This window comes from Mobula birostris, chromosome 5 (assembly GCF_030028105.1).
Source record: "Mobula birostris isolate sMobBir1 chromosome 5, sMobBir1.hap1, whole genome shotgun sequence".
Taxonomy (NCBI): domain Eukaryota; kingdom Metazoa; phylum Chordata; class Chondrichthyes; order Myliobatiformes; family Myliobatidae; genus Mobula; species Mobula birostris.
The window spans coordinates 59,061,703-59,082,249 of NC_092374.1; the positions used below are offsets into that span (position 1 = coordinate 59,061,703).

Genomic DNA, 20,547 nt, shown 5'->3' on the forward strand with positions numbered 1-20,547 from the left:
TGAGGCATGAAATGCAAAAGGTTGGCCACCCCTGCTATAGAGGGACATGGACATTTCAGGTTGAGGCCCTTTATCAGAACTCCAGTGAAGGGTATCAATCTGAAACACTGGATGTTCATTTCCCTCCAAAGATGCTGCCAAGTTCCTTCAGCACCTACAGGTGTTACTCCACATTTCCAGCATCTGCAGAGTCTGGGTTCTCTAGGATTACATGGGTGAGTGCAAATACATGCTCGATGGTTGGTATGGACTTTTGCTAGATCACTCTAAAGCCACCTTCTGGACCGTGAATTAACACTGCAAACAGACAACAATTTGACGACGTTCTTGCGCTAGATCTGTGCCATTGCTTAGATAGCACCAACCTTCTGCTGACACGGCATTTTCTTACTGGCATCCAGTCTCTATAGAGAATAGTGAGTGAACAAATTTAACAAGGCTTGCAGGGATAACTTAACTGGACAGTTTGTATTGCATACACTTCATCATTGAATACCGATTACCAAAAACATATATACCCTAATTGACTCCGACCTCAGCAGGTTTTCATTGGATCACAGGGGTAGAATAGTGAGAGGCCTCCAGACTCCCATTTGGCTTTCTGACTCCATCAAGATCTATTTTTAATGCCACACACCCTTGCTCTGGACTGTATCTGTAGCAATCTTACTGTGTGGAACCACGGCAGCATTCCTAGACTGGGAGTTTGCACTTTCTACAAAATAACTACTCTGCAAACTTGGCAGAAATCAACCCTTCATCTGCAGAGAGAGAGGGAGATTGAAATCAGTCTGCAATCCAATAAATAGCTTGTGCATTTCAAGCCTGATTAATGCCGAATTAATGCACAAAACTTAGAAAACAGAATGCCAGATCCTTAATTTATTTCTAGAAATAAAGAGGAGAACAGGTAGCTTAAGATGTTACGTTTACATGACAATAATATCTAGGTGCCTTGGTTAGTTTGTAGTACTAGGGGTGTGTGACGTATCCACTGACAGATGGAAGAACTCAGTAAACGAACAACCTTGCAGATTACACAGGGGAGGAGGCTGTGCAGCACAACAATCCACTCCAACAATCAATGAAATTATGGCTAATTTGTGATCCAAGTCCATCTACATGCTTGGGTTTATTACAATAAACGTGGCCTGCAACATTCTATTGGGTATCCTTAAAAATATTAATCATCTACTACTTTTTATGGGGAAGAGGTCTCTACTTCTCACATGCTTCACAGAAGGTTTTTCCAAACTGCTCCCCTGATTGATCTAACTTTAACTTTAGGGATTTAATCACTGCTCTGGATTCCTGCACCAGAAGAGAAAATTTCACTGTCCATCTACCTTATTGAACTCCCCCCTAAATTCTAATATCCTCAATTACATTGGTCTTTAACTGCCTCATTCTGGGGAATGCAAACTTAATGAACATAATTATGGCCTGCTGTTTAACCCATTTGCATTCACTGTGCAGAGGCAAATTTTCTCTCCAGACTTTCTACCAGTTGGCAACCAGCTGAAGAATAAAACAATACACAATGGAGAAGATGCAAAGTAACATTCATTGCGATGAAGGTGCAAGAGACTACAGATGCTAAAATTTGGAGCAACAAACAAGATGCGGGAGGAACTCTGCAGGCCGAGCAGCATCCGTGGAAGGAAAGGAATTGCTGGTGTCTTGGGTTGAATCCCAACACTGAATTCCTCCAGCAGATTGCCTGTTAATTATGATGAGGCTGATGAGATAAATATAATGCTCATGTGGAAGCTGCAGCAAGAGGTTTTGCTCCAGAGGAAAAAAAGACAATCCCATCATCTCTTCCCAGCTACAACTATTTCTTTTCATCCTTTGGGCTGAGAGGACAACCTTGTTGAGGAAGGCTAAACCCTGTTGAGGAAGGATGAGTTGGCATTCTTTGGGATTTAGAGAGATGAGGGGTAACCTTATTGTAACACGGAAGATTCTAAGGGACATGACATGGGAGATGTGAGATATCTTCACTGGTAGACGAGTCTCAAGCAAGGGGCACACAGTTTCAAAGGGCCGGTCAGTTAAAGCTGAGGCAAGTGAAATTTCTACTCATAGGTTAGTGAATCCCGAAAATTCACTACCTCAGAGTTGAGGAGGTTAGTTCATTAGAAATATCTGAAGTGGACTTATATCAATATTTGAAAGATCTAGAAACTGAGGGCTATTGGAAACTGGCACAGCACAGATCATATTGAATGGTGGGGTCGGCTTGAGGGGCCTGTTGATGAACTAAGGCTCCTAATTGTTTGCTTTTCTTGTGTTCTTTCCTCATTCTTATCTATCTTTTGCTTATATAAAGCCCTCACTAAATGATACCTGGAGCACTGAACGCAGTTCAACTCATCTTGGGAAAAATTTGTCGGCCTTAGGAGGATGTGGACTGTAGATTTACTAGGATGATACCTGGACCCCAAAGGTTGCAAACTCAAGATCTTACAAACCAGTGTGGGCATAAGTTTATGAAGTTTTCAAGATTTTAAGAGAGAGTGACAAGGTAGTTACAAACTCTTACTGGAGAAGTCTAGGATGAGGGGGTGGAGTCTAAAATTTGAGCCAGGCCTTTCTGAACTGAAGTCTGGAAGCACTTCTGCATGGAGTTGGTGATGGGGGAGTCTAACTCTGTTCTGCAAGTGAGGCGGGGTCAACCTTAAACCTGTGAGATAGATGTTTTGTTAACCAAAGGTATGAAGGAATAGGGGCTAAGATACACTCATGGAGATACCATAGGTCACAGAAGGAATACAGCCTTCTCCTGTTCCTACAGTTCTTTTGAATTACCTATGGTTTTTGCTCAGACCAAACCTGACAATTTCTCACTGCAATACATCACTACTGCTTTAGGCAGATTTGATGTTATTTTAAAACATTGCATTACAAAAATATTATGCCCATCAAACATGCTGCTTTAATCAAAATTCCATGCCAGATTAGTGTGAAAAGCAGACAGTACTACGTTAATTGATAAACCCAACATAAAGCTTTCAATTTTACTGGGGGTGGCGGTGAGAAAGTAGGGCAAAGTCAAATAGTTCAGCAATTCATCTCACATGTTGCTGGAGGCTGCCAAGAACAAAAGCTGGAAGGTAATGATTACTTTGCCAAAGCATTAACAAACTCCAAATTAAACTCACTTGCAGCAAAAATACAACAGAGCTCTGAAAATAAAGGACAAATTCTACATTCTAGAAAGCAACACATACATTTTCTGCATCCAGCATCCAGCATGTAGAAAAGAAAACACCCAAGTTGGGCAATAAGGGCTAAGTCAATGATTTATGAGCAGATATTGCTTTAAAAAAAAAGAGTAGAATGCATGGCCAAAATGTTGCACCAACTTTAGATGGAACTAAAACCAGTCAGGACTCTGTAGTCATCTAAATGGTACCATGCTCCTATCAAAAGTGAAAAAGAAATGGCTGAATGTAGGAAAAGAGCATGGGTCTGAACTACTTCATTCCAGTCCGACTTGAGAAAGAGCAGTAGTTTATTGTAGGCCTTGCACTGCATTAACCTTGCAAGAGAATGCAAAGTCCTAGGATGCTTCCTCCAAGGGTTGTACCCAGGAAGCAAACAAAATAGTAGTTGAACAGTCACTGGGGGACCTCACCTGGTAAGAAGACCTGCGAGAAAAGTCGGGGACAGGGAGGGATGACCAAGGCCAAGAGAGACTAGACACAGCGGGACTTACTGGATGTAGAAAATCAGACACAAAGAAGTTAGCTGGCAAAGTCTAGTAAGTTAAAAGAAAATGCAACTCGCGAGAAACAGATGAAAGAGGCGCAAAACGTGGGCTACTGCACCTTCTTCCGGTTTTTGGCCAATTTCTGGGCCATCTGTGTGCCATGGAATAGACAAAAGATAGGAGAATAGTTAGCACAAAATTGGCAAGAGGCAAATGCTGAGAAACATTCACAAAATACAGCAGTTTGCTTAGCGCACAAGTTGGATGGGACCTATGAACAAGATCAATAATAGAAACGCTAGCAAATCATTCGGTAGCTCTTCTGTGATAACTGACAGAAGAGAATGACGTTGTTTCCTTTACAGGCATTTAGGAAAACTGGGAGGTATCGACAGGATCAACAGAGAGATAAAAAAATTTTGATTTATGAAGAAAAAGCCAATCACATGTAACATTTATTGCAACGTCAAAAATAATCCCCAAAATTATCTGGCATTATATAAGATTATATCTGTCTCTATATGTTGCACTATCAAGAAAAAAGCTATGGAAGAAAATCTGAGTGTATATAACATTGTCACAGTGATAATAAGTGAAATTTTACAGAAATAAATCTGCCTTCCAGCCCCAGTTCACCCGGTGTTAATGCTGCACACAAAACTACTCCTACCTCTCATCGCCTCACTCATCTATTCATTTCTCATGTTTATTTAGCTTCCCCTTAAATGCATCTCTGCAATCTGTCTCAACCACTCCTTGCGAGATAAGAGTTTCAGCTCTGCATGCACCACTCTCTGGGGTAAAGAACTTCTCCTGAATCCCTACTTGATTTACTGGTGAAAATCTCTATTAACAGTTTCTTAGTCTTAATCCCACAGTAAAGGTTTTGGTGGGAAAGATGTCTGTCAGCCTAAACTTTAGCTAAAGAGGAGTGACCTAACTTGTTCAGTCCATTTTGATTGATAAGCTTCGTATTTCGGTATCAGCCTTAGAAATCATTTTGTCTCTGCTCCATTCTCTCTATACATACTTTTAATAACACCAGAACTGCTCACAGCCCTTTACACATTGTCACAACTGTAGATGTAATAATGAGAGGCTGGAGTAAGGTTGTGTGCACAATAATCACCAATAAGGAACTGCCCTCACAATGTCAAAAGGTTAAGAATGCTATGGAAGATAGACCAGTCTGTGGTTAAAATAATTCAAATGCAGAAGGAACAATTTCAAGATTGAAAATAAAACTGGTCCACATAAAATGGGATCAAATATTGGTTGGAAAAGCTGTAGTTCGGGGCTTTAACAAAGGGATAGACTATACAAGGGAAGAATCTGAATAGGGCAACCAGACACTTTTAAGGGGATAACCATATGGGAGTGAACAGTACACCGAGAGGCCTTTAGGAAGTGGATGGCTCTACAGGGGCAAAAGGTAGGGCAACTAAATTCAAATGATATCCAAACAGAGATCAAAGCGTGGCAGGAAAAGATGTCGTCAGTAAAAGTGAAAACTAGGTAATGGTAGGAAGTTCAGAGGAGAGGAAGAAAAGGAAATAACAGGCAAAGAGTATGAGAGGAAACTGGCAGCAAACCAAGGGTCTCTGGTTATGTAGACAGACTGGAGAAAATGGCATTGTTCTCACTGGAAAAGAGGAATCTGTCAGGGAATCTATTTAAAACCATGGAAGAGTAAATGGAGGAAGCCAGTCCCATTGCTAGAGGGATCAATAAGAAGGGACTTAGAAAGAAGGTGACTGGCAAAAGGACCAAAAGCAACTTAAAAAAAAGTGTTTTCTTTTAAGAACCCAGTGAGTGATTCGGATCTGGATGGCATTGCAGGAAGTGCTGGAGGCAGATTCAGTTGAGATACTAGAAAGGAAATTTAAAAGTTATTGAAAGGAGGAAAAAGTGCAAGTCTCGTGGAAGCGTGGGACTAACTGGAGTGCATCTGTGTATGCCCAGCTTCTCTTCCACCTGTGATTCTGGAGCCAGGTTTAACAAAATACAGAAATGCATCATAGCCTTATTAATTTTAAGATTTTATTAATCCCTTTAGTTATTTTCAGTAATATGTAGTATCTGAGCTCTGAACTCCATTCATTTTTCCATCTTAGACTCCGGTTGTCCAAAGAAAGTGTCTCACACTGACCTAGACTGGAACTCATTTGAGAAAGCTTGGTGGTTTAAGGTCATGGGTCCTATCAGGCGAGCTCCTCAAAACACTTGTCTATATTACACACTTCAACCAATGCCTGTGTGGAAATGCCTTCCACATCTATCACCCAACCCACAGGTTTCTCCTGAATTCTCTATTAGATTGACTGACAACCATCACATGCTCATGTATATAGGCACGTCTATTAAAAAGCTTTCTTTCAAAACTGGCCGAGACACTTTAAGTTTGTATAAGGTAAAAATAATTTGAGGAATACATATTAATTTGGGATTTAAAACATGTGAAAATGGTCAGGAAATATTAAAAAAAATGTGGGGGAGGACTGTAATAAAGGATGATTTTGCGACAGTAATCTTAATTGATGAAATTCCATACTGCAAGACAGCAAATCTGAGAAGACAACTTAAGGCAGAATACAAAACATATTCACTACTACCTTGTACATTTGATGTAGATAAGCAAGGATGGATTTCTGCTTTCTGAAATCTCAGGACTATCAGTAGTAATTGGAGATTTAAAAGCATCTTAATGTTTCCAATTTCTGACATATTTTATTTCCCCCTATATCTTTATCCAATCTTTTTTTCCCCTCTCTATTTCTTTCTCAGTCTGTTCTGACTAATTCACCCACTTTCCCTCTCAGTCTCCAATCGGTTTGCTTCTCAATCACTGGTTAGGAAACAGAGCCAATACTACAAGCCTCCTTTCCTACAGTACATTGAGATAGGCTTCTGTTCCCAGCTCGGTACAGGGAAAACATGTACTGAATTGAAAAGCCAGTGGGGGGAAAAAAAAAAATCAACAATCAGGCAAGCAGAGTTGATGCACTTTCCAAAAGCCCAAGTGAAAGATTTGATTGGATACAATGGGCTTGAAAATGGTTACACTGAATTCCTTAGTCTAATCCTATTGACACAAGCATGCATAACTTACTACAGGTTATCCCTGGGTAATGAAACATCCTGTTCTTGTCCAGAAGTCAATTCTGGGCATGAGTTGGAAAATACACAAAACTCAGTCGTATGGTCACTATACCTTCACCATATGAACAGCATCAAATGCATACAAGACTTTATGAAAAAAGTGCAGAAAGAGAGAATAAGGTCAGCCATTCGCAGGAAGTAATGTACATAAATACATTGGATTTTTCCATTTAATATTATTATGGGAGCTCGTTCGAATGTAGGGGTGTCCACTTAACCAAGGCTTTCATAAGCCTGGGGTGGCCAGTATTGATCCAGAGTGATAATACAAGTCCTGAAAATTACAAAGGATTTTGAAAGGGGAGACAGAAAGATGATGAGAAGGATGTTCAACTTTCAGACCAATTTGATGACACTTGCTGACACAGGAACAGAAGGATATTCGGCCTCGTCATCATGTTCTGCCATTCAGTTTCCAGTCACTGGGGAAAAGGTGTGACAGATGGAAAGCAAGCCCCATACAGCGGAGCTGAGTCTTTAAAACGCCTCAGGGAGAAATGCTAACATTTTAATAAATCCTCATTGAGGTTAAAACCCAAGTTAAACACAAACTTGACTTCCCCGTAATTAATGACTTTGGGGATTTAATCTTTCAAGTTTCTGTGAAACGTTAGCCAAAACCTGAACCATCTCAATGTATGCTAATGTAAAGTATTTATAGAGAACTTGGCTGTGTAGGAGTAATGAGATCTCCCAGGCTATCAACCAGGGAAACAAGGGAGAATTAAAGATTCGGCGACCAAGTAGAGTTATTCTCCAAAGATTATATGACTGGATTTTAGCAGCTGAATTGGCCTGAAATTGCTCACTTGCCTCAGACCTGAATGTAAACTTCCTAGAACATCAAAGTAAAAGCATCTAATCACTAGGTGACATTTCTGGATCGCATGTATTTTGAGTTAATTGTTTAAAAAAAAGCAGGTACCCTTCTGGACAGAGGTGTGTTCCAAATTAAAGTAACTTGTTTTAATTCTCAAGATCAAGACAGAATGCAACAGAGACAATGAATGTGTCTGGGAAAGTGGATACAACTGAACACAATCCAGGGGAAAGGAAAAGAGAGGGTGTGCCCGGGCAAGAGAGGATAGGGAATGAGAAAGGTCAGGGGTGAGAGTTTCCATTCAGCCATCCCCACCAGTGGTGAAACAGTCCTGTGAAAGGGCAGTGAACGATGTCCAGTGGGACCCCAAATGGGATGAGGTCATCACCTTGATTCTGCTGACAGCTTCCTGCGCCTGCATCATCCGTACATTTTTGGATGGGGTTTTGTCAGACAGCAGCTGGGTGGAGCCCAGGTAGTTGGCCGCAAAGATGATGCCATCGATTAGATCCTCTGGGTCACAGGGTCCAGGGACTACAGGAGAGAAAACAAACACGTCTGGAGTCTCTGGTAAAAACTGTCACAGGTAAGGAAGTTGACAGGTATCTCAAGGATGGGTAGTGGGTTTGCTATTTTCTGCCATATTCCGGGAACTATCATTGTGTGGCCTCCAACTTTCAGTATCTCTGCATTGTTTTCAGAGCTTTTCTGACCTTTGCTCTACTCCACCCCCCCCCCCAATTTTATTTTCAACACAACTAGTGAACTGAAGTGCTCTAAGAAATTCACATTTGAATTTTAGTTCAGTGCAGTGCTTCTAATGATATGCCCATGTCATAGCTGGTAACCATGTGCCTGGAAGGGGCCAGGAGCTGGAGGGCGGCACGGTAGCAAAACGGTTAGCGCTTCACTTCACAGGTTCAATTCCCGCCCTGTCTGTAAGGAGTTTGTACGTTCTCCCCACAACTGTGTGGGTTTCCTTCGGGTGTCTGAGAATCCTGATCAAGGCTCTTGGCCCAAAACGTTGACTTTACACTCTTTTCCATAGATGCTGCCACGTTCATCCAGCGTTTTGTGTGTGTTCCTTCCCGTGCTCCAGTTTCCTCCCACATTCCAAAGACCTACGGGTTAGTAGGTTAATTAGTCAGACGGGTGTAAATTCAGCAGCTCAGGCCCATTGGGCTAGAAGGGCGTATGACCATGCTATATCTCTAGAAAACAAAATCTCTGTAACCACTGGATTATCCTTATTCTGCTTCTTCAAGGAATAAAATAAAGCAGAAACAGTTCACTAAAAGCCTCCTATCATCAAAAAAAACACTGCCTACTGGATGACTTGCACAACCAACACTTTTCTTATCTGCTTCCAAGATTCAGCTGTAGTGCCCCTTGTAAATAAATGGCATCGATTCAGCAACACCTTACATTCCGTTTGGGTAGCCTCTAACCTGATGGCATGAACACTGATTTCTCAAATTTCTGGTAACTGCCCCTTCCTCACCATTCCCCCCTCCCATTCCTGTTTCCCTCTCACATCTTCTGTTCTTACCTGCCCATCACCTCCCTCTGGTGTTCCTCCCCCTTCCATGGTCATCTACCCTCTCCCATTAGATCCCCCCCCTTCTCCAGCCCTTTATCTCTTTCACTAATCAACTTCTCAGCTCTTTACTTCACTCCCTCCCCCTTTTCCAGCTTCACCTATCACCTGCCAATTTGTACTTCTTCCTCCCCTCCCCCACCTTCTTAGTCAGATTCATTCCCCCTTGAAGGGTCTCGGCCCAAAACATCGACTGTTTACTCTTTTTCATAGATGCAGCCTGGCCTGCTGAGTTCCTCCAGCTTTTTGTGCAAATTGCATCCATTTAGAAGTCTAATAGGGCTTCCCACAGTTAATTTGCCTCTGAAAGTTCAAGAAATGTGGTCGAGCACAAAGGAAAAATACCTCTGGTTCTGATTGAAATCTGTGTGTTGTCCAACTGGGAAAGCACAAGCCACAATGATCATCACAACTTGCTTTAAACACGCCAATGCTTTCCTGTAAAACTGCAACAGCTTCAAGAACAACCAGCTTACGCAGGTCCATTAAATGAAGTGAAATGTTTTTAGGAGATTTGCAGATGCAATTACCCAAATTTGACAACTAGATTTAGGGTGGGTGATCAAACGCTTGATAAACGACAGAAACTGCAAAGACACTGAAAAGTGATTTACCTCAGGAGCTGTGTGTGTTACCCGTGCACTGACTGCCTAGCAAAGGAAGAGGCCATTCAGCCCTCCTGACCTGTGCTATTATTTATGCACCACACAAGCCCCTCCACCTCCCCCCAACCCCACCCTCAGCTTCTTCTGTTTGTCTCTCCCGTATGATTATCTAGATTCCTCTTAATCATACTGGAGAGTAGATATGGTGGTGTTCCCATCTTGGTCAAAAATCAGTCATCTATCAATTTTTGAAAGTTGCATTGAAATGAATTAAATCCTGAGATTATGTGGAAGATGCATAATGACAGCTCTAACAGTCAGGTAGTAACAAACAAGCTTCCATACCTCTGGGCTGGCAGTTACACAAATGCACAACACACAGGCCCAAACCTAACATTCAGTTTCACTGCCGGTGTCCATGTCCCACATGAGACCTCTGCTACCCTATTCTCACCCCCTCTCCATATTGTTTCCTTGTTTAATGTTTCTCCAGTTGCTGGTAAATTGCTTGTAATTACTGGGGTGTGATTCTCTCCAAGTCTGACAGACAAGGGTCTGTCTGATCCCATCTAGTCACTCAGTCCAGGACACAGGATCGTTTAGTTCTGTTCCTGTGGGTCTCCTACACACTCTAAAACAAATGCATTCTGGAAATGATGACTGTTTTGGAAAATCTACATGCTTCTTAATGATAGCAATCTTTCTTGACAATGTATAATTTCTAACACCTCGCACCAAAACCCAACATTATTTGGACATGGAAGGCAAATTATTTCCAAGGCAATCTCAGAACAGCATGAAACCCCATCTGTTGCGTTGCTGTGGCCACACAACTGCAAGCTGTGGGTTCATGTGGCACCCCAGTCTGAAATACAGAGGTCCAGGCCAGCAATCCCCTGCAGTGCTTTAAAGTGTGGCCCTTTCTGTTGTCCCAGGTGGACCTTTTCAAAGGATATCAAGGATGTTCTCTCTGAAGCGCTAGCTAATACATTTATCCTTCAATGAATATCACTGTCTTTTGCACACTGATGCTTGTGGGGACTTGCTATATCCCCAGGTGATGTCACTGATCTCGGGAGACACTGAAAGAGGCACACAAGGCACCAAAGAAAAGTACGTTTGTACATATTGCTTCTTTCGTTGCAGCTAAAGTAGCACTTTTGAAGTATGAAATGAAAAACTCAGCAATCAGTGCCCTACAAATAGTTATGTGATGGTTACAAACTAATCTGCTCTTTTCCTTCCAAAGCGGTGGCTAGGAAAGCTTTTGTCCATGGAGCAGACCGAGCTTAGCATCTCAGTCAAAGCGTGGTACCTCCAATAGTATCTTACACCTTCTGTACTGCACTGGAACGAGCTCAATACTTGCATCTCTGGGGTGAGAATCCAACTGCCTTCCAAGATGGAAGGCACTTTTAGACCTCTGCTCAACTCAATCTTCAAGGAGAAAAAGCATCAGAGGTTTGTGAGAGTCATGCTGGGGAAGGGCTGGGGAAAACAATTACAAAGTACATATATTTTGACATTTTGCACTGGACCAGTTAGTTGGATCAAGATAGTTCAGAGGACACTCAGCAAAACACACGCCTGAATCTGTTTGAATAAACCAAGTAATGAATAAACTTAAAAACTATAATTCATTAAATACTGTTGCATATGCCATAAAATACAGATAACAATTTCAATATTCTTAAGAATAACAAAATTTCAATTACAATTTCAACAACTTTTCAATTACAAAATAAATGCACAGCTAAAAATAAATGCAGGAAAGATAATCTCTTTTGCTACGCCGATAAATAAAACATTACAATTTCAGAACTTGGTTTAAAATGGTTAGAGAGCACCTTACCTTCAACATAAGTGGGAAAGGAGGCCAAAGCTTTTCTTGACTGAAATTAAGACAGACACTGCTTCAGACACCACACAACATGCTCTAGCCTGCCCACCATGTTACTTAACCCGAAGCATTTTAATCCAAACATGCTGACAAGATTTGACATGCAGTATAACAAATCCAGTGTTTTTTTTTTATTAACTCAAAGCTGACAGAATGAGAGGCATCTTGAGAGTCTGCACCACACTGACAACTTGCTTGCAGCTCTCGGGTATTTTTACCCTGCAAATTAATGGGTCAGGGATAATCATGTGGTCTGCAGTTTTATTTCCCCTCTTTAAATATTTATCCAATTCTTCTTTTGAAAGCCGCTAACAATCCTGTTTCCACCACATACTCGGGTAGCATCCCCTAAATCACAAACAAACTCGTCAGGTTTTTAGCCCAGTATCAAAGTTTCTTGCTGCTTGTGATCTTTCAAGATCCAAATTCATTGGATCAATGATGGATTTAGGACAGGATTGAAAAAAAAACATGAAAAGACTACCGCTCAACATGGAAATAGCTGCTGTTAAAAACACAGTTAAAATCCTTAACTTTCAAGATGTTTCACAAACGATTTGGACTCAACGGAGGGACCATTTTCTTTTAACTGATTTCTTGCGATCTGGTATACGTTGCCCAGAGTGGTGGAAGCAGATTCACTAGTAGCTTTCAAAGAGGAGTTGGACAAATACTTGAAGAGGAAAATATGCAGGGCTCTTAGGCGGCAGGGGAAAATGGGACTCACTGGAGAGATCTCTCAAAGAGCCTACATAGATATAACAGGCCAAATCAGTTCCTACCGCATTACACAAATCTCTGATCAGTCAGAAGACTTGCTGGAATAAAAATGTCCCACTTGCCTCTCACAGTGCCAGACAGACCCTTTGAGAGAACCCACCATCAAGTAAACTGGCAAACATTCTTAAGAATTTGAGACAATATCACAACGGTCAGCATCCACAAAAATTTATTTCATACACTGTAATTATGTTATAAATTAGAATCATACATCAATTCTTAAAATGTTAGATCCAGTTAAGATAAGCAAAATTCAAGCATTTTTGAAACATAGTGCAGCAATATTAAGACCACAATGAAATATGGTTGAATTCCTACTACCAGGACTTAAGTCTCCAGAAACAGACTGTCAACACAAAATCAAGTACCTTCAAATTATCCAGTAAGAATATCCTTTTAAAGGTCTAGATATTGAACTGAAACCAACTTAACTCTGACTCAAAAATCTTTGTGAATGGAGTACGTATCCTGCTGACAAGAGCATGATGGAATTCACACGTTGAATAACAGAATATAAAGAGGAAGTAACAGCACTTTGGGAATCTTAGGCTACAAGATGCAAATCCATCTGAGTCCCCTAAGTGGTTTGTCTATGACTTAGTTAGCAGCTATAGCATAGAATAGTATTGGTTTGAATGCAGGATCACCGACCCAAAACATTTAACTTTGTTTCACACTCCATAGATGCTGTCTGACGTGCTGAGCATTTCTTCTGTTTTTATGTCAGTGTCACCACACGTGGTATTTTGCATCTGAAGATTCTGATAATCTATTCTTTAATATTATACCTAGCTTTGGGTAAATACTCAGCTATGAAGTAACACTGCTTTCAACCTTCATCTCTTCACAGGGTTTAGACGACTACTGTTCCTCATCCAGGCCTGCCCACCTGGAAAAGGTCCTTAGTAAACGTACACACATTCAGGATTACGGAAGACGGGTCTCGGCCCAAAATGTTGACTGTTTATTCATTTCCGTAGATGCTGCCTGACCTGCTGAGCTCCTCCAGCATTTTCTGTGTTGTTCAGGATTACTTTTAAGGTTGTGCTCAGCACAGGTAGCATTTTAATATGTTCAATGATACCATGGCTCTGAGTGTGGTGAGAGTGTGGAATGAGCCGCCAGAAATGCGGGATTGCAGACTCAAAATCAACATTTATCAGAATCAGACTTAATATCACCGGCATATGTCATGTAATTTGTTAACATTGCAGCAGTGCAATGCAATACATAATAAAACAGAATAAAAACTCTGAATTATAGTGTGCATATAAAATAGTTCAATTAAATAAGAAGTGCAAAAAAAAAATCAAAATTTTTAACAAAAGTAGTAAGGTAGTATTCATGGGTTCGATGTCCATTCAGAAATCTGATAGCAGAGGGGAAGAAGCTGTTCTTGAATCATCGAGTGTGTGCCTTCAGGCTCCTGTACCTCCTTCCTGAGGATAACAATGAGAAGAGGGAATGTCCTGAGTGAAGAGAAATTTGGATAGGTACATGGATGGGAAGGGTATGGCACAGTTGCAGGTCAGTGGCATTAGGTAGAATGATAGTTCGGCATGAACTTGGTGGGCTGAAGAGCATGTATTTGTGCTATAGTGTTTTACGACTCTATAACTCAATCACTTTAAGATGCTAACTTACAATGTCAGAGTTTCTGGTCCATTCAATTCTCCCATCATTCCATTATGGAATTCCTCCATTCACTTCTCCTCTACAAGCAGTGGAGATGCTTTATCTAGTTTCCCTGAAATACATCTCGGCTATTCATCTCAACCACTCTCCATGGGTGGGAGATTCACATTCTCATCACACTCTAGAAATAAGGTTTCTCTTCAATTCCCTATTGAACTTTAGTGACTACCTGATGGTAGAACATTACAGCACAGTGCCAACATTAATGGATGGCCTTTACTTCCAGTCTCCCTTGGTGCAACAGATTTCAAGAGGTTTTGTCTCTTCCTTATTGATGCTGAATTCAACAATGAACAAGGCAACGCGCTTTGACCTTTTACCGTGTTCTTTAAAAAGTTACATCTCTAAACTGTTCCAGCTCGGATGAAGCCAACTGACTGGAAATAGTAACTCCGTTTCCCTCATTCCACACAGTGCCTGAGCTCTGAATGGCTCCAATATCGCCCTTAGGGAAGCAACTCAAAGAATGGGCTGAGAGGGGACGAGTGCTGACGATCAGTGGCCGGTAAAAAGGACGGGTCAGCTATGTTGCAGCAATCCGCTCTTTCTGACAGTTCTCCAACTAACTTGAATGCTGTCTCCGCAAAACTTTCAGACCAACCTGATATTGTGCTTACATAAAATTATGCACTTGTATAACAAAAGGCTATTCAACCCAACCAGTCATGTTACACTTGAATGTCCTCCTGTCTTTCCTTATCTGTCCCTGTGAGTGTAACACCATTCCCTTCTCCCTCATCTGTTTGTCTAACCTCCTCTTAAATGCATCCATTGTAATCATTGCTTCCAACTCCTGTAGTAGCAACTTCCATATTCTCATTACTGTTTGGGCAGGGAAATGTTTTCTTATTCCTGACTGAATTTCCTAGTGACAAACTTGTATTGATAGCTTCTACTGTTGGCCTTCCACTCGTTCTTGCTGTATTCCGTTCAATTAAAATCTTTCAGTACAGTTATACAGCAGAGAAATAGGCCCTTTAGCCCAGTTCATCAATTTAAATATCACCCACCGACCTCCTTTCCTCCGGAGAAATGAGACCCCATTTGGTTAGTCCTGCATTGTATTACATATTTCTGGTCACCTTCATTGTAGATAGTTCCTACACGCTCTCCAGTACCTCTATATTCTCAAATCTGGTCTAACAGAGGCTTGATATTGGATTAGCACAATTTACCCGTTTCTCAATTCACTCCCTTGGTTATAAACCCTGCTGCTTGGTTAGCCATGTTTATGGCCTTACTAATCTGCACTGCAACCTCTATTGACAGCACTGGAAACACTGGAGGAGCTCAGCAGGTCAGGCAGCATCTGTGGAGGGAAATGGACAGTTGAGATGGTTTGAGCCGAGACCCTTCATCTGGACTGATAGGCACTTTAAAGAGGGCACAGAAAGAGCTGCTGGGTGATAGGCATATCCACGTGAGGGAGTGAGGTTATGGGAAAAAGGCAGGTCGATGGAGAGGAGTCCATGGCCATATCAGCCATGATCTTATTGAACAGCGGACCACGGGCCAGATGGCCTACTCCTGCTCCTACTTCTTATATACTTATGTAATAGGCAAATAGGGGAGGGGAAAGTGTAATTAGCACCAGAAAGGAGGCAACATACTTTGACCTTTTATCATGGTCAAAGGTAAAAAGACAGGACTGATAAAGAGAAGGCGATTTTGTTTTAAATTTAGAGGTGCAGTGTGGAACAGGGCCTTGCGGCCTTTCAATCTGAACCACACAGCAATCGCAGATTTAATCCTCCTCACACGAGACAATTTACAATGAGCAATTAACCTACCAACTGGTACACCTTTGGACCAACTGTCAGCAGGCTGGATGGAGAGCGAGGTGTTGTAGAGGTTGGTTGTAGGGGATTCGCAGCCCGTTCCTTAGTTAGAGCCCTCAGCAATTTGGGCATCGAGGGAGAGAGGAAGAGGAGAGCCATCCGCAGTACCACCGATGCGGCAGAGAGGGCCTCAAGATGGCTGTGGCTCAAAAGAGGGGAGCCATGGAGTCATAAGTAGCTAGCCATCTGGACACAAGCTGGGGTCTGATCAGCCCCGGCTGGGTCACCTGGAGGAGGGTGTATGATGTTGAAAGACCCGAAACACCTGATGATTCCAGGAGCATCACTGAAGATGTGTCCAGAGGCATCAGTAGATTTATGTACACAGTGGACTGTGGGAAGGAATTGGAGGACCCGGAGAAAACCCATGCATTCCACGGGAAGGACATACGGACTCCTTACAGATGACACCAGAATTGAACTCTGATGCCCTGAGCTGTAATACTATCGCACTAACCGCTACGCTATTGTGGCGCCCACGATTCCATCACTCCAAGATGATAAAAGGAGGGTGGAGTGTGGAACAAAGGGAGTGAGGTGGGAAGGCAGAGGGGAGGGCTGGGAAGGGCAATCAGTGGGAGGAATGTGTGCATGAGAAGGGGGTGTCTTGACCTAAAACAGTGACTGTCCATTTCCCTCTACAGATGCTGCCTGACCCATTGAGCTTGTCCAGATTCCAGCGTCTGTCATCTCTTGTCCGGAATTTTCATTGGTTGGAGTATTTGTACTCAGGTGAGCTGGTTCGATCCTAAACTCGGGAGCAGTCGGTGTAGCTTGCAAGTGTTCTTCGTGATAGTGTGGGTTTCTTCTGCATATTCCTGTTTCCTCTTATCTCTCAAAGATGTATCAGTAGATTAATAAACTACTTTAGTGTAGTTAAATGATAAGAGAATTGGAGGAGCTGTAAAACACATGCAAGAGTGAATGTGTTGTAAGGATACAGCAAAATAAGGTGGGGTAGGAGAAGGGTTCAAAGTACATTTATTATCAAAGTATATATATAGTTACAACTCTGAGATTTGTCTCATCTTCTCCAGACTGCCACAAAACAATGAAAACCATGGAAGTCATTCAGAGAAAAACATCAAACCTCCCCATGCGCAATAAACAAATCGCGCAAATGGCAACAGGAAAGAACATGTTTTATATCAGATTAGATTATGAGGACACAGTCCTCTTTTATTGTCATTTAGTAATGCATGTATTAAGAAATGATACAATGTTTCTCCAGAATGATATCACAGAAACACATGACAAACCAACTTAAAAACTAACAAAAACCACATAATTGTAACATATAGTTACAACAGTGCAAAGCAATACCATAATTTGATAAGAACAGACCATGGCACGGTAAAAGTCTCAAAATCTCTCGAAAGTCCCATCATCTCATGCAGACGGTGAATCTCCAGTGCCGCAAACTTGCCGATGCAGCATCCTGGAAGCATCCGACCACAGTCCGACTCCGAGTCCGTCCGAAAACTCTGAGCCTCCGACCAGCTCTCTGACACCGAGCACCATCTCTGCCAAGCGCTTCGAAACCAGCCATGGCAACAGGCAATAGGCAAAGCCAAGGATTTGGGGCCTTCTCCTCCGGAGATTCTAGATCGCACAGTAGCAGCGGCAACGAAGCAGGCATTTCAGAAGTTTCTCCAGGTGTTCCTCCGTGCTTCTCACGGCTGTCTCCATCAAATCGGATTGTGCACGGCCCCCTAGTTAACACATGCGATATTCATTCGGAACGGCCACGCGCGTTGTGTCGCGCCACCGTTCTTCTCCTCCCTCCATTATTGTGAAAACACAAGTTCGAAAGAGTCCAATTGAACGACAGTCCAATCCATAAACCGCACACAAAGAACTTTGGTACCATCTCTGATGGCATTGAGTGAGAGAGACCATTCGAATGCAGGTCCCTTCCCTCGGGAACAGTGAGTGAGAGGGAGAGAGAGACTGTCGCACGGAGACACCTTCTTCCGGCAGCAGCAGCAAGCAAGAGGCTGGTAGTCAGTGCTGAACACTCGCTTGCCTTCCTCAATCACCTCGATGTTTCAATCTTCCTCGATGCTTTAATCAGTGAGAAACGGAGTCAATCATGGATCTCCAAGCTTTTTGGCTTTGAGGCCACTTGCTTCCTGAAACCTTCTCGGGGTCAGCAAAGCGCCAGATCGCTCAATCAACCTGAAAATACACCATCAAATTGCAGATCGCAGGCTCCAACAGTACCGGAACCACAGTAAAAAGAAAAAGAACACGTAAAAGAAGTGAAAGAAGCAGTTTCATGAGCCATCTGAAAGATGTCGCCCAAGGTAGCATTGCTCACTGGCTTCATGGACACCCCGCTCTGGTCTTCTGCCTGCTCTGGATCTCTTTATTGCTAACTGCCGACGGGACATCAACCGTCTCGACTTTACCGCACCTTGTCCCCATTCCAACCTCACTCCTTCGGAATGCTCTGCTCCCCACTCCCTCCGCACTAATCCTAACCTTATTATTAAACCCGCCGATAAGGGGGGTGCTGTTGTAGTCTGGCGTACTGACCTCTACCTTGCCGAGGCACAGCGACAACTCGCGGATACCTCCTCTTATTTACCCCTCGATCGTGACCCTACTAAGGAGCACCAGGCCATTGTCTCCCACACCATCACCGACTTTATCCGCTCAGGGGATCTCCCATCCACTGCTACCAACCTTATAGTTCCCACACCCCGCACTTCCCGTTTCTACCTCCTACCCAAGATCCACAAACCTGCCTGCCCTGGCCGACCTATTGTCTCAGCTTGCTCCTGCCCCACCGAACTCATTTCTGCATACCTCGACACTGTTTTATCACCCCTTGTTCAATCCCTTCCGACCTATATTCGTGACACTTCTCACGCTCTTAAACTTTTCAATGATTTTAAGTTCCCTGGCCCCCACCGCTTTATTTTCACCATGGATGTCCAGTCCTTATATACTTCCTTCCCCCATCAGGAAGGTCTCAAAGCTCTATGCTTCTTTTTGGATTCCAGACCTAATCAGTTCCCCTCTACCACCACTCTGCTCCGTCTAGCGGAATTAGTCCTTACTTTTAATAATTTCTCCTTTGGCTCCTCCCACTTCCTCCAAACTAAAGGTGTAGCTATGGGCACCCGTATGGGTCCTAGCTATGCCTGCCTTTTTGTTAGGTTTGTGGAACAATCTATGTTCTGTGCCTATTCTGGTATCTGTCTCCCACTTTTCCTTTGCTACATCGACGACTGCATTGGCGCTGCTTCCTGCACGCATGCAGAACTCGTTGACTTCATTAACTTTGCCTCCAACTTTCACCCTGCCCTCAAATTTACCTGGTCCATTTCCGACACCTCCCTCCCCTTTCTAGATCTTTCTGTCTCTGTCTCTGGAGACAGCTTATCCACTGATGTCTACTATAAGCCTACTGACTCTCACAGCTACCTGGACTATTCCTCTTCTCACCCTGTCTCTTGCAAAAACGCCATCCACTTCTCGCAATTCCTCCGTCTCCACCGCATCTGCTCTCAGGATGAGGCTTTTCATTCTAGGACGAGGGAGATGTCTTCCTTTTTTAAAGAAAGGGGCTTCCCTTCCTCCACTATCAACTCTGCTCTTAAACGCATCTCCCCCATTTCACGTACATCTGCTTTCACTTCATCCTCCCGCCACCCCACTAGGAATAGGGTTCCCCTGGTCCTCACCTACCACCCCACCAGCCTCCGGGTCCAACATATTATTCTCCGTAACTTCCGCCACCTCCAACGGGATCCCACCACTAAGCACATCTTTCCCTCCCCCCCCTCTGCATTCCGCAGGGATCGCTCCCTACACAACTCCCTTGTCCATTCGTCCCCCCCATCCCTCCCTACTGATCTCCCCCCGGCACTTATCCGTGTAAGTGGAACAAGTGCTACACATGCCCTTACACTTCCTCCCTTACCACCATTCAGGGCCCCAAACAGTCCTTCCAGGTGAGGCAACACTCCACCTGTGAGTCGACTGGGGTGATATACTGCGTCCGGTGCTCCCGATGTGGCCTTTTATATATTGGCCAGACCCGACGCAGACTGGGAGACCGCTTTGCTGAACATCTACACTCTGTCCGCCAGAGAAAGCAGGATCTCTCAGTGGCCACACATTTTAATTCCACATCCCATTCCCATTCTGACATGTCTATCCACGGCCTCCTCTACTGTAAAGATGAAGCCACACTCAGGTTGGAGGAACAACACCTTATATTCCGTCTGGGTAGCCTCCAACCTGATGGCATGAACATCGACTTCTCTAACTTCCGCTAGGCCCCACCTCCCCCTCGTACCCCATCTGTTACTTATTTTTATGCACACATTCTTTCTCTCACTCTCCTTTTTCTCCCTCTGTCCCTCTGAATATACCTCTTGCCCATCCTCTGGGTCCCACCCCCCCCCCCGGCTTTCTTCCCGGACCT

At 43.2% G+C, this 20,547-nt stretch overlaps 1 protein-coding gene across 5 annotated transcripts in view; it reads right to left on the reverse strand.

Annotated features, from left to right (window-relative positions):
- apba1a (amyloid beta (A4) precursor protein-binding, family A, member 1a) overlaps positions 1-20,547 on the reverse strand; it is a 195,840-nt gene that overhangs the window by 34,909 nt on the left and 140,384 nt on the right. For 4 of the 5 annotated variants that reach the window (XM_072258095.1, XM_072258094.1, XM_072258097.1 and 1 more), the window contains 3 exons: positions 11,749-11,788; positions 8,083-8,228; positions 3,834-3,866 (listed from right to left, as the gene is read on the reverse strand). In XM_072258095.1, the coding sequence (XP_072114196.1) occupies positions 3,834-3,866; positions 8,083-8,228; positions 11,749-11,788 (219 nt within the window). The remainder of the gene's footprint in view (positions 1-3,833; positions 3,867-8,082; positions 8,229-11,748; positions 11,789-20,547) is intronic. The other variant, XM_072258096.1, reaches the window with a different exon arrangement.